This window comes from Nerophis lumbriciformis, linkage group LG19 (genome assembly GCF_033978685.3).
Source record: "Nerophis lumbriciformis linkage group LG19, RoL_Nlum_v2.1, whole genome shotgun sequence".
Lineage (NCBI taxonomy): Eukaryota > Metazoa > Chordata > Actinopteri > Syngnathiformes > Syngnathidae > Nerophis > Nerophis lumbriciformis.
The window spans coordinates 41785112-41799697 of record NC_084566.2 but is presented as its reverse complement, the minus strand read 5'-3'; the positions used below and the strand labels follow the sequence as shown (position 1 = coordinate 41799697).

The following is a 14586-nucleotide window of genomic DNA, read 5'->3' as shown; positions in this document are numbered from 1 at the left end:
TATATATATATTTTTTTTTTTTATTTTTTTTTTTAAGGCCCCCTTTAATGCCCTTTTAGCCTTCATTTCAGTACTGTTATTGCAGTGGAGAATAATACAATGTGTTGATCAACTTGACATGCATTTGCATCACTGAACTCTGCTAAGCAATGTGCTCTACATACAACACACAAAGACAAATATATGTTTCAAAGGGCCAATTTGTTTCAGGCCAGAACAAATTTTACAGGGCATGAATGAGAAGATGCACCAGCAGAAGAGCTGACTTCTCCCTACAAAGTATTGAAGATTGACGTATTATTTTGAAAGTACCATATTTTGATTTATTTTATCCTAATTTCTTTCTTTCCTGCAAAAACTGAGAAGTAAATGGTGATTCCTTCACAGTACTCTTTATTTTTGAAAACCTGTTTTTTTTGGGTTTTATGAGCTGGAAGCCTAAATTATGTACAAATAAACGACTAAATACTTGAAATCGTTTAAGTTATGGGCCCTGAATCTATAATCTATGGAAAAGTTTTGAATGGAATTATGGAAATAAATACACTTTTCCATGGTATTCTGATATTTTGGAAAGGGTCTGTATATTACATCGTAACAACAACTTCACTGCACATTGTTAGTTGCTTCTCTGGGACTGTTTTCTGTGTATATGCATGTGCTTCTTCATGGTGTGTACGTGTAAAAGTCAGACTCATTTATCAGGGTGACAAGCAGTTTTTATTTAATATCAAATTAATAACTGTGGAAAAAAAAAATGTTCCCCAAATATACTCTGTTAAGCTACGAAAAGTAACATAAGCAAGCCGGTGAAGTTGTAGTTTGAACAAGTTGCAGACAGCCCCTTCTTTTAATGTGGCTTTTGAACTTGTACGACAACATGATCAGGCAACCTCTGACATGTCTGATTTAGAAGAGTAAACAAAGTGGACCAGCTATCAAGAGTGACGACAGGAGACACGCACCATTGCCCACTGACAGAAACATTCTGCTTGCTCAGATTTGTGTTATTTACTGACTGAATTGAGCATCTTGCATAATTACGTTTCTTTGTGTATACTTTTTCAGGAAACTGCACGAGCGCACCATCAAGGTTATGTTTATGTTTTTTAAATAATGGAAGACTGCAAGTGTTAGCACCAAATACTAAAGGCCTACTGAAAGCCACTACTACCGACCACGCAGTCTGTTGGTTTATATATCAATGATGAAATCTTAACATTGCAACACATGCCAATACGGCCGGGTTAGCTTACTAAAGTGCAATTTTAAATTTTGCGCGAAATATCCTGCTGAAACCGTCTCGGTATGATGACGCCTGCGCGTGACGTCACGGATTGTAGAGGACATTTTGGGACAGCATGGTGGCCAGCTATTAAGTCGTCTGTTTTCATCGCAAAATTCCACAGTATTCTGGACATCTGTGTTGGTGAATCTTTTGCAATTTGTTCAATGAACAACGGAGACAGCAAAGAAGAAAGCTGTAGGTGGGAAGCGGTGTATTGCGACCGACTGCAGCAACACAAACACAGTTTCATTGTTTACATTCCCGAAAGATGACAGTCAAGCTTTACCATTGGCCTGTGGAGAACTTGGACAACAGAGACTCTTACCAGGAGGACGTTGAGTTGGATGCGCAGACGCGGTACCGTGAGTACGCTGTGCGGCTTCCAAACATTTGATCCCTAGCCCGTACGTGCGTGCCGCTATGTGCATGTCACGTACGTAACTTTGGGGAAATATATGTGCTGTATGAACTTTGGGGAGGTGAACGGTACTTTGGGCTGTGGGATTGAGTGTGTTGTGCAGGTGTTTGAGTTGTATTGGCGGGAGGGGGGAGGTTTTTGTTATGCGGGATTAATTTGTGGCATATTAAATATAAGCCTGGTTGTGTTGTGGCTAATAGAGTATGTATATGTCTTGTGTTTATTTACTGTTTTAGTCATTCCCAGCTGAATATCAGGTCCCACCCGCCTCTCACAGCATCTTCCCTATCTGAATCGCTCCCACTGCCCTCTAGTCCTTCACTCTCACTTTCCTCATCCACGAATCTTTCATCTTCGCTCAAATTAATGGGGAAATCGTCGCTTTCTCGGTCCGAATCGCTCTCGCTGCTGGTGGCCATGATTGTAAGCAATGTGCGGATGTGAGGAGCTCCACAACCTGTGACGTCACGCTACTCGTCTGCTACTTCCGGTACAGGCAAGGCTTTTTTTATCAGCGACCAAAAGTTGCAAACTTTATCGTTGATGTTCTCTACTAAATCCTTTCAGCAAAAATATCGCGAAATGATCAAGTATGACACATAGTATGGACCTGCTATCCCCGTTTAAATAAGAAAATCCCATTTCAGTAGGCCTCTAAATACCTACTGGTAGAACTGCACGATTTGGGGCAAAAATAAACTCAATTTTTTATTAAAAACTACAAACGACAACAGAGGTGTGGGAGCTGTTGACGTCATGTAATTTTTAATTAAATGGGCTAATTAAAAAAAATATTTGGAGTCCTAATTCCCTATTAGTATCAATATTTCATCGTTTTTTCCAAAATATTATGCTTTTTTTGCAAATGTTTTCCTTTTTTATGTTTATTTTGTTTCTACAATGTTCTACCGGTCCATAAAAACGCCAAATTAAATAAATGGCCCTTGGGCCACACTTTGAGCCGCACTGGTTTACATATTTCACTAGGAGGGCATAGTGTTACCAAATGATCGACGAGTGTGTCTAAGCCGCATGAAGAAAAATCTATTCCCACGTGGGCCGGACCGCTAAATTCGTGGCACAATAACTTAAAAATAAAGACAACTTCAGATTCTTTTCTTTGTCTTACTTTGGCCAAAAATAGAACAAGCACATTCTGAAAATGTACGGTACACGCTCAAAAAATAATCCTCTTGGCAAAACACTTAGAAACTCTGAGGAAAAAAATTGGTGCAGTTGAACACCATGAAGACCACAATGAACTTAGACCATGTCTAAGTGTTTATACAACGCCATTTAACTTTAAGCACTTCCTGTTTAGCATTGTCATGTTGGAAGTTCATTAAAAACGTTTGGAAAAGCAAACAATTGTTTACTCAAACCGCTGCATTGGTGAAATCTGCATACGGCCACAACACATTCATTTATAATCATTTAAATATTACAATGATAATTAAACATGGTGTCAGTTATCAAAATGACACCATAGCCGAAATTTAGGGTAAAATACTTACAAACATAAAATCTACTATGTTCACATTGGTTAAGTATGAAGTAAAATATACCAAACAACAAATGTAGAAACACACATTTTTACAATGGAGTTCAGGGTGCGCATCGTGCATCCAACCAATTGCGAGCCCTGCATGGAACACTAACTACAAAGATGATAGTCATGTTGACTGTAGTCTTAGCATCTTACCGTTTTGTTATTTCATCCATTGAGTGGATAATTTACAATGAGAGAAGGTATTGTGCGTCGATACTGCCGCCATCTGATGCCAGCCACAACAGGAGCAGCTGATTGCTAGCACCTGCGCTGATTAAAGTATCGGCAGCCAACCCAGAGGGCGCTTAAAGTCAGCTGACACGTCATCTTTAAACACGGTCATGTGTGACGTAGGTTACACTTGAATTGCTATTGCGACATCCAGTGGACACATTTAGAACAGCAGTTTTTCATTTAAAAAAATGCAGCTCATTTTTATATTTGTTGTTTTATGTTTGACACCCCTGCTCTAAGCTGTGTCTTCAACTTCTTAGCACTTACTAAATGTACAAACCCCGTTTCCATATGAGTTGGGAAATTGTGTTAATGTAAATGTAAACGGAATACAATGATTTGCAAATCCTTTTCAACCCATATTCAGTTGAATGCACTACACAGACAAGATATTTGATGTTCAAACTCATAAACTTTATTTTATTTTTTTTGCAAATAATAATTAACTTAGAATTTCATGGCTGCAACACGTGACAAAGTAGTTGGGAAAAGGCATGTTCACCACTGTGATACATCACCTTTTCTTTTAACAACACTCAATAAACGATTGGGAACTGAGGAAACTAATTGTTGAAGCTTTAAAAGTGGAATTCTTTCCCATTCTTGTTTTATGTAGAGCTTCAGTCGTTCAACAGTCCGGGGTCTCCGCTGTCGTATTTTACGCTTCATAATGCGCCACACATTTTCAATGGGAGACAGGTCTGGACTGCAGGCGGGCCAGGAAAGTACCCACACTCTGATTTTACAAAGCCACGCTGTTGTAACACGTGCTGAATGTGGCTCGGCATTGTCTTGCTGAAATAAGCAGGGGCGTCCATGAAAAGGACAGCACTTAGATGGCAGCATATGTTGTTCCAAAACTTGTATGTACCTTTCAGCATTAATGGTGCCTTCACAGATGTGTAAGTTACCCATGCCTTGGGCACTAATGCACCCCCATGCCATCACACATGCTGGCTTTTGAACTTTGCGTCGATAACAGTCTGGATGGTTCGCTTCCCCTTTGGTCCGGATGACACGATGTCGAATATTTCCAAAAACAATTTGAAATGGGACGGCGTGGCGCAGTGGGAGAGTGGCCGTGCGCGACCCGAGCGTCCCTGGTTCAAAAATCCCCACCTAGTACCAACCTCGTCATGTCCGTTGTGTCCTGAGCAAGACACTTCACCCTTGCTCCTGATGGGTGCTGGTTAGCGCCTTGCATGGCAGCTCCCTCCATCAGTGTGTGAATGTGTGTGTGAATGGGTAAATGTGGAAGTAGTGTCAAAGCGCTTTGAGTACCTTGAAGGTAGAAAAGCGCTATACAAGTACAACCCATTTATCATTTATAACTATCAGAGACAGAAACTCTTCATTTAACATAATGCCCTTTTTTGCTGCTTCAACACAGCTCAATCAACACAGAAAAAGGTAAAGTGAAATAACAGACAGGGCTTTGCTGTCCGTAACGCACGCACGCACGCAACTTGTCCATGTTAGCTGCTACATGCTAACTAGTTGCACTGTGTGATGCTAGCGTCAGTGCACAGAGAGTCAAAGACACTGAGGACAAGATCATTCACCCCCTTCTGTTCATTCCGCTATGGTACAAACGCACATAGCCGCTAAAAGCGACGAAAAGCGCGAATGCTCTTGAAGCATGCATGACTAAGACATTGTCAGTAAGTTAACGGTCTTCCTTTTTACCACCTGTGCTACCATAATGCCATTTAGGATCAAACCTAAACACACTACCACTTATAGCATGTACCATATTTTCTGAAAATAAGACGGCCCTTGTTTAAAAAACATTTTTGAAAAATATTTCTAAGATAAAATCAATGATCCTTTTAAATCATGTTTACAATATCAGTAAAATCATATTTGTATCAATTATATCTCTCAGCTGCTTCACTGAGCACGATTATCTCAATAATAACACTCTGTTTGCCATCCTGCCCGACCTTTGACACACTTTTTTCCAGCAGCTCTCTGTTGCAGAGTTGCATCCCCCAAGGTCACTGGTGTGTGTGCGTGTGTGTGTGTGTGTGTGTGTGTGTGTGTGTGTGTGTGTGCTTGACAACGTTAATTTTTTGCAGGAAAAAAACCCTATATAAAAAAAAATCGCGCAGAAACACCAATACTCCAGTTACATCTCGTGACCTGAATATTAACCAAGTATTAGCAATATTGTTATTTTAAGTGCTTACGTGAGGGATTTTTTTTTTGGCGGTGCCTTGATCACAGAGTGCCAACTATCTTATGCTGCTATATTGACATACTAAGCCAGTGAGCTGCTGCATCGCCTCTGAGTTAGTAAAAGTTAAAGGGGAACTGCACTTTTTTGGAATTTTGCCTATCGTTCAATCATTATGAGAGACAAGTACAACTACGGAAAGAGATAAGCGAGCTTCTATGTCAACACGAAAGGCATTTGAGTTATGATAGAACACCAATTTGTACCGAGTGAAAAACATTAATCATGTTACAATATCTGTAAAGTATTATTTCATGTTGTGTTTGAACACAGTGTATGTACTGTAGTGTACGGTGATGTGCTGCATGTATCATGATCAATATTATAGTGACTCACTCCATTGACAATTGTCTGTTTCCAGTTGATTTGGATAGGCAATCCATTAATTCGGCATAGCTTAACTCAAAAGTTCCAGATTTGCAGCGTGACCGTGTCGCACTCTCTCGGCTTCCGTCTGCTCCAACGTTTCAGCCTCTTCTTCGTGCTCGCTTCTATAAGCAGCGGTTCATCCTCAGTATATTCAGCTTCAAAACGATAAGGTTATGAATGCTCATTTGTCCAAAAATAGTCGTCTTTGTTGTCTGTTACCAAGTCTGCCATGATTAGAAAACACACTCGCGTTTGATTCCAGGAGTAGGAACACATTTGTTGCGGGAAGTAGAAAGTCTGCTGCTATGGAAACGGAAATGTGGCGAAGAATTAGTTCTTGCTGTGCATACAATTACCAAAATACGGTTAATATTGTACATATTACATATTGTTATAAAGGTGTCTGTTACTACATTATATATATATATACTTGCAGTGTGTATATTGTACATATTACATATTGTTATGAAGGTGTCTGTTACTACATTATATATATATATATATATATATATATATATACTTGCAGTGTGTATATTGTACATATTACATATTGTTATGAAGGTGTCTGTTACTACATATTATATATACTTCCAGTGTGTATATTGTACATATTACATATTGTTATGAAGGTGTCTGTTACTACATTATATATATATATATATATATATACTTGCAGTGTGTATATTGTATATATTACATATGGTTATGAAGGTGTCTGTTACTACATTAGATATATATATACATACACTTGTAGTGTGTATATTGTACATATTGTTATGAAGGTGTCTGTTACCACACACACACACACACACACACACACACATAAATATACATATATACTTGCTGTGTGTATATTGAACATATTACATGTTATGAAGGTGTCTTTTACTATATTATATACATACTTGCAGTGTGTATATTATACTTGCAGTGAGTATATTGTACATATTACATATGGTTATGAAGGTATCTGTTACTACATTATATACACACTTGCAGTGTGTGTATATTGTACATATTGTTATGAAGGTGTCTGTTACCACACACACACACACACACACACACAAAAATAAATATATATATATATATATATATATATATACTTGCTGTGTGTTTATTGAACATATTACATGTTATGAAAGTGTCTTTTACTACATTATATACATATTTGCAGTGTGTATATTGTACATATTACTACATTATATATATATACTTGCAGTGTGTATATTGTACATATTACATATTGTTATGAAGGTGTCTGTTACTACATTATATATATACTTGCAGTGTGTATATTGTACATATTACATATTGTTATGAAGGTGTCTGTTACTACATTATATATATACTTGCAGTGTGTATATTGTACATATTACATATTGTTATGAAGGTGTCTGTTACTACATTATATATATATATACTGGCAGTGTGTATATAAAACGTGGATGGAGGGTTTTGAAGGCTACAACGGTCCTAAATCCTAACCAAAAAAAGGACAAGTGTGTTCTTGTCTCTCACAATGATTGTGAACAATAGGCAAAAATTAAAAAAAATAAGTGCAGTTCCCCATTAAGTGGGCCCCATGCCCCTCTGTAGTGGAAAAGTTGGGCCCCGAAGTAATAAAGGTTAAGAACCTCTGGCATAGAGCATGTTCTAAAGGGGGTATAAAACAAAAACACCTCCCCTTCCTTTATTTGGAGCATTGGTCAACCAAGCTGCAATGGAGGTGTCCCCCAAAAAAGCTAAAAAAACCTACCCTATATCATCTCGGTAGACCCTGGAGATGAGGACCTCCCCTTTGTGGTTGTAGATGAACAATCCTCCAATCATCGTGGCTGCTTCTCAGACCCCACAGGCCATGATGAAACCAAACTCCGCCTGAGAGGACACACAACAGACATTTGAGGGAGGAAGGAAATGAAAGAAGGGGGATGGAAAACGGGGTGATGAGGAAGAAGTGAAAGTGTGGAGTTAGCGGCCATCAAGACAGGGAGACGTTTGTCCTTTACATCCGCTATCTCTGGCTCCTACACACCATTTCATGGCCACTTGACTCGACCCTGCAGCTGCACACTGGGGTGACACGTGTGGTGCACGCAAATCCAAACATTGCGTGGAGGTTATACATTATTTCTGCCTTTCTTGCCTCAGTTCACTCCTTGTTTACGCCCACTGGAAGATTAACACCGGATTACCAGTGTGGAGCTCCATGACACCAACGAGATAGTGGCACGAGTGGCTACCATTACCGTATTTTCCGCACTATTAGCCGCACCTAAAAACCACAAATTTACTCAAAAGCTGACAGTGCGGCTTTTAACCCGGTGCGCTTTATATATGGATAAATATTAAGATTAATTTTCATAAAGTTTCGATCTCGCAACTTCGGTAAACAGCCGCCATCTTTTTTCCCGGTAGAACAGGAAGCGCTTCTTCTTCTACGCAAGCAACCGCCAAGGTAAGCACCCGCCCCCATAGAACAGGAAGCGCTTCTTCTTCTACTGTAAGCAACCACCCGCCCGCGTAGAAGAAGAAAAAGCGCGCGGATATCACCGTACGTTTCATTTCCTTTGTGTGTTTACATCTGTAAAGACCACAAAATGGCTCCTACTAAGCGTCAGGGATCCGGTTCATTAAAGACGCAATCTCTCCATCCGCACACGGACTACTATTTCACAGCAACTGATATTCCTGTGAACCGCACTGTGGATACAACGGGAGCACGTACGGTGAATATTCGCACCACAGGGAATGAGAAGTCATCCTTCACTGTGGTTCTAGCTTGCCATGCTAATGGCCAGAAACTTCCACCCATGGTGATATTCAAAAGGAAGACCTTGCCAAAAGAGACCTTTCCAGCCGGCGTCATCATAAAAGCTAACTCGAAGGGATGGATGAAGAAAAGATGAGCGAGTGGTTAAGGTAAGTTTAAGTTTACGCGAAGAGGCCGGGTGGCTTTTTTCACGCAGCTCTGTCCATGTTGATATACGATTCCATGTGCGCCCACATCACGCTGGTTTTAATATATTATTAAAGTTTGACTGACCTATCTGACTGTTTTTTTGACATTCCTTTAGCGCAGTTAGATGCGGCTTACAACACGGGGCGGCTTATAGGTGGACAAAGTTTTGAAATATGCCGTTCATTGAAGGCACGGCTTATAACCCAGGGCGCCTTATGGTGCGGAAAATACGGTACTGATCGACAGACGTTACAATATTTGAACAATGATGACGAAAACTGTTTTCTCTGTCGTGTCCGTGTGTCGAAAATTGTTATGCGCTTATTTTTTTATTTGATTTTGTGCGTGGCATATAATTGCTATGCGCACAGGCGCGCACCTTAGAGGGAACGTTGGTCACACGGCTGCGCTAGCATCACAGCTAACGTTAGCCATGCTGCTACCTCTCTGCTCTGGGAGGACGTATACGTATGTGACGTATGACGTGACAGTATGTGACGTATGACATGACAGTATGTGACGTATGACGTGACAGTATGTGACGTATGACGTGACAGTATGTGACGTATGACGTGACAGTATGTGACGTATGACGTGACAGTATGTGACGTATGACGTGACAGTATGTGACGTATGACGTGACAGTATGTGACGTATGACGTGACAGTATGTGACGTTTGTAAGAAGGTGCGCTTGCTGTCTGTGAGAGGGAGACACAGAAGAGTGAGAAGAGCCTGTCGTGTAATGCCAGCAGCTAAAAGCAACTGCGTGAGAATTCACAGACCTGTGGATGTGTTGAAGGTGTGCTGGAAAATGCAGAACGGAAATTTGGGAGCAGCAGAAAAGTAGAATGTATTATTTAAATCGGTACGTTGGAAAACACGGACCGGAGTTTTTTTTAAAACTGGATCGGCATTTTCCCATGCCTTGCCGATACGCATTTGTTGGCAAATATCGGCGGCCGATCCGATCCATATATCGGATCGGGACACCCCGAGGACATACACTATTTGATTTCCTATTATGCAGCTCATTTTTATTTGACACTTATTGAAATATCTTGTGTGACATCATGCACAAAAGTGAACTTTATTTGTTTTTAACTATTGTAGTGGCGTTCTGTACAAAAAGTGCACTTTAATTTAGTGTTGTTTTGATGTCATCTTAGTGACATCATCATAGCTTGTTTTAAAATGTCTCTGACAATCTTGCACATTCTGTTTTGAAATGACGTGAATGTTTGTGCCACTGCTTAATAACTGTTTAATAAATACACTTTTAGTTGTGATTTCCCTCTCTGGATGAAAGTTTAAAAGTAGCATATATTAATGCAGTATGAAGAAGAATGTTTTAATGTAGACACATAGAATCATCATACTGCTGTGATTATATGCATCAAGTGTTCATTCAAGGCTAAGGCAAAATATGGAGATATATATGGTGTATTGTGACATGGCCTAAAAATATTGAGATATTAATAAAAGGCCATATCGCCCAGCCCAGGGTTCGGCAACCCGCGGCTCTTTGATCACTCTGATGCGGCTCAGCTGCATAATTGTCGACCCCCCCGATTTTCCCGGGAGACATCCGAACTTCAGTGCCTCTCGCAGATAACTCCCGGCGGGATTAATATTCTACGATTTTCACCCTTACAATAATAATAAGGGCGTGCCATGATGATACAGCATTTAGCGCCCTCTACAATCTGTATTAATAGCGTGCCAACTCAGCCTCATGTTTTATGCATCTTCTACTTGCACACGTAAGTTACAGCAAGGCATACTTGTTCAACAGCCACACAGGTTACACTGACGGTGGCCATATAAAACAACTTTAACACTCTTACTAATAATGCGCCACACTTTGAACCAAAACCAAACAAGAATGACAAACACATTTCGGGAGAACATCTGCATCTTAACACATCAGAACAAATACCCAGAATCCCATGCAGCCCTGACTCTTCCGGGCTACATTATACACCCCTGCTACCACCAAACCCCGCCCCCGCCCCAACCCTGCTCCCTCACACATCAACCCCCTCCCAATCCGTGCGTCGGTTGAGGTGGGCGGGGTTTGGTAGCGGGGGTGTATAATGTAGCCCGGAAGAGTTAGGGCTGCATGGGATTCTGGGTATTTGTTCTGTTGTGTTTATGTTGTGTTAAGGTGCGGATGTTCTCCCGAAATGTGTTTGTCATTCTTGTTTGGTGTGGGTTCACAGTGTGGCGCATTATTAGTACCGTATTTTCCGCACTATAAGGCGCACCTAAAAACCACAAATTTTCTCAAAAGCTGACAGTGCGCCTTATAACCCGGTGCGCTTTATATATGGATAAATATTAAGATTCATTTTCATAAAGTTTCGGTCTCGCAACTTCGGTAAACAGCCGCCATCTTTTTTCCCGGTAGAACAGGAAGCGCTTCTTCTTCTACGCAAGCAACCGCCAAGGTAAGCACCCGCCCCCATAGAACAGGAAGCGCTTCTTCTTCTACTGTAAGCAATCACCCGCCCGCGTAGAAGAAGAAAAAGCGCGCGGATATCACCGTACGTTTCATTTCCTGTTTACATCTGTAAAGACCACAAAATGGCTCCTACTAAGCGACAAGGATCCGGTTCATGAAAAGACGCAATCTCTCCATCCGCACACGGATTACTATTTCACAGCAACTGATATTCCTGTGAACCGCACTGTGGATACAACGGGAGCACGTACGGTGAATATTCGCACCACAGGGAATGAGAAGTCATCCTTCACTGTGGTTCTAGCTTGCCATGCTAATGGCCAGAAACTTCCACCCATGGTGATATTCAAAAGGAAGACCTTGCCAAAAGAGACCTTTCCAGCCAGCGTCATCATAAAAGCTAACTCGAAGGGATGGATGAAGAAAAGATGAGCGAGTGGTTAAGGTAAGTTTAAGTTTACGCGAAGAGGCCGGGTGGCTTTTTTCACGCAGCTCTGTCCATGTTGATATACGTATGTTTGTGATTGCACATTTGCGTACATTTTGGGAGTGAACAGAGTTGTTAGAACGCTGGTTTTTAATATATTATTAAAGTTTGACTGACCTATCTGACTGTTTTTTTGACATTCCTTTAGCGCAGTTAGATGCGGCTTACAACACGGGGCGGCTTATAGGTGGACAAAGTTTTGAAATATGCCGTTCATTGAAGGCGCGGCTTATAACCCAGGGCGCCTTATGGTGCGGAAAATACGGTAAAAGTGTTAAATTTTTTTATACCGTCAGTGTAACCTGTGTGGTTGTTGACCAAGTATGCCTTGCTGTCACTTACGTGGGCAAGCAGAAGCTTCATACATCGTGTAGCCAAGGCAGTACGCTGGTTGTAGTGGGCGCCAAATGCTGAACCATCACAACAGTTTGAGTGAATAATTGTCCTGAAATTCGTAGTCTGTCGGAAAAATCGGGAGAGTTGATAAGTATGACACTGTCAAGCGCCATTCATATAGAATTCGCGGGCTGCACCAACAATCAATTTCCATATTAAGGTGTGGGCCGCGTGTCTGAGACCCTTGGTTTATACATAGCACAAAGGAAAAAAAAAAACTTTGTATGCAGTGTTATTTCATTTTAAATTTCAAAAGATTTTGTGGCTCCCATTGTTTTCTTTAGTTTGTGAAACTGGTCAAAATGGCTCTTTGACTGGTAAAGGTTGCCGACCCCTGGCCCAGCCCTAAATTGACTGTAGTATTCTTTCCTACATGTATACTAATTACCTTGTTGTTGTTTTTTATTTCTTAAATGTATTATTAGACTAACCATAGTCGATTATTTCAAACGACAAACATGACGGCATCTGCAGATTCTGTCACGTTCACATGTAGTAGGAGCTTGCATCATCAGTCGTGATTGAAGCTTCTGGAAAGCCCAAAGTTGAAGGACGTGACGAGTAAAAACACGCGACGGTTAAACCAAACACCGACACGGCGTCAAAAAAGGAAGCGGGAAATCTCCACGTCGTGACCGACACACAAGCCGTGGAATTGTCACGAGCCTACTTGAACGCGTCTCCCATCAGACCAAGTCAAGATGTCTGCTGGTTCGGGCCCGGTTTTTTTTTTCTTTTCTTAGCGTTCATAAATGTTGCACATTTGTCCTCATTTTCCAACGCGGCTACATTCACTATATTTGACGGGAAAAGGCTCCATAAACAACAGCAGGCCTGACCTTCAACTAACTGATGGATGAGACTAGCCCGGGAATGAGATGTGGCGTTAGCTGGCTAATTTCCGCCGCCAAGCTCGCCATGTTGTACAGCTGCTACATTTCCGGTACCGATTAAATAAAAGCCGTCAGAAGCGCAACCGTCGTGTCACGCTTAAAACACTACACATGTACATGCAGCATTATAAAATGTCAACACAAGACTGAATCCACCAATGTTCATATTATACAAATATTTATACGTTCGACGTTGTGAACTTTTAATTTGAAAGGGAAAAACCTCCGCAGTTCCGTTATCACGCTATGTTAACGCTAGCTTGTCGCCAGCTAGCGGCAGCTAACATTAGCACGAACGTTTTAGCCCGGGTATAAACAACCCGTGTGCGGCGTAGGTGGCGTCATTTCTCCCCCTCGGACGTCTTGGCCATTTTTGACGGTGTTGAACTTACCCCACGTTCCACCAGCAGTCCCCCGCTCGGCCTCCGCTGTGGCTTGTAGGAGAGTAGGCGTACGTCCCCTCCGGTGCTCGCGGCCGCTCGTCGGGGCTTCTTCTTCCTGCTCGTGCCCGCTGATATGTCAGCTGACCTGACTGACGTGCGCGCGCACGGGGGGGGGGGGGGGGGGGGGCAGGAAAAGGCGCGGTTGCAACGGCGAGTAAACCACACCCAGGCCTGGGATACGATAAGCTGCAATATTTATTTATTTTTTAATTAAATTATGCCTTTTAGGACAATTACAGTGGTGGTCAAAAGTGTACATACACTTGTAAAGAACATCATGTCATGGCTGTCTTGAGTTTACAATCATTTCTACAACTCTTATTTTTTTTGTGATGTAGTGATTGGAGCACATACTTGTTGCTCACAAAACACATTCATGAAGTTTGCTTCTTTTATGAATTTATTATGGCTCTACTCAGGGCCGGCCCGTGGCATAGGCCGTATAGGCAAATGCTAAGGGCGCCGTCCATCAGGGGGCGCCACGCCAGTGCCACAAATGTTGGAGGAAAAAAAAAATAAAAAATGTTGGTACTATTATTTCTAAATACAAAAAATAATCCCACGTTAATTAAAATGCAAAGTAAAGCCTATTTAATAGAAATATTATTTGTTACAACATTACGCCCCCCCCTCCCCCTCCTCCCCCCGCACGGTGCGCCCCCTCCCTTCCCGTATCATGACTCTTTTTGGACGTCACCACATCAAAAAAATCAACACAAGATGTCAAAACGGCCAAAACTGTCAGGTGCCCAGGGAAGAAAAAAGAGAAAAGAAGAGGAGGAGAAACGAGAAAAGACAGAGGTAGCAGGTAGGTAACGTTAGCCTACATGAAATTATTTGTCTGTTAC

The 14586-nt window shown here is 41.5% G+C and overlaps 1 protein-coding gene across 1 annotated transcript in view; it reads right to left on the bottom strand.

The window, feature by feature from the left end:
* LOC133618419 (AP-2 complex subunit mu-A-like) overlaps window positions 1-13829 on the bottom strand; it is a 44123-nt gene extending 30294 nt beyond the window's left edge. Inside the window, exons 1-2 of the mRNA XM_061978754.1 lie at window positions 13688-13829; window positions 7851-7972 (exon numbers count right to left, since the gene is read on the bottom strand). Of these exons, the coding sequence (XP_061834738.1) occupies window positions 7851-7924 (74 nt within the window). The 5' untranslated portion in view covers window positions 7925-7972; window positions 13688-13829. The remainder of the gene's footprint in view (window positions 1-7850; window positions 7973-13687) is intronic.
* Window positions 13830-14586: the final 757 nt, after the last annotated feature.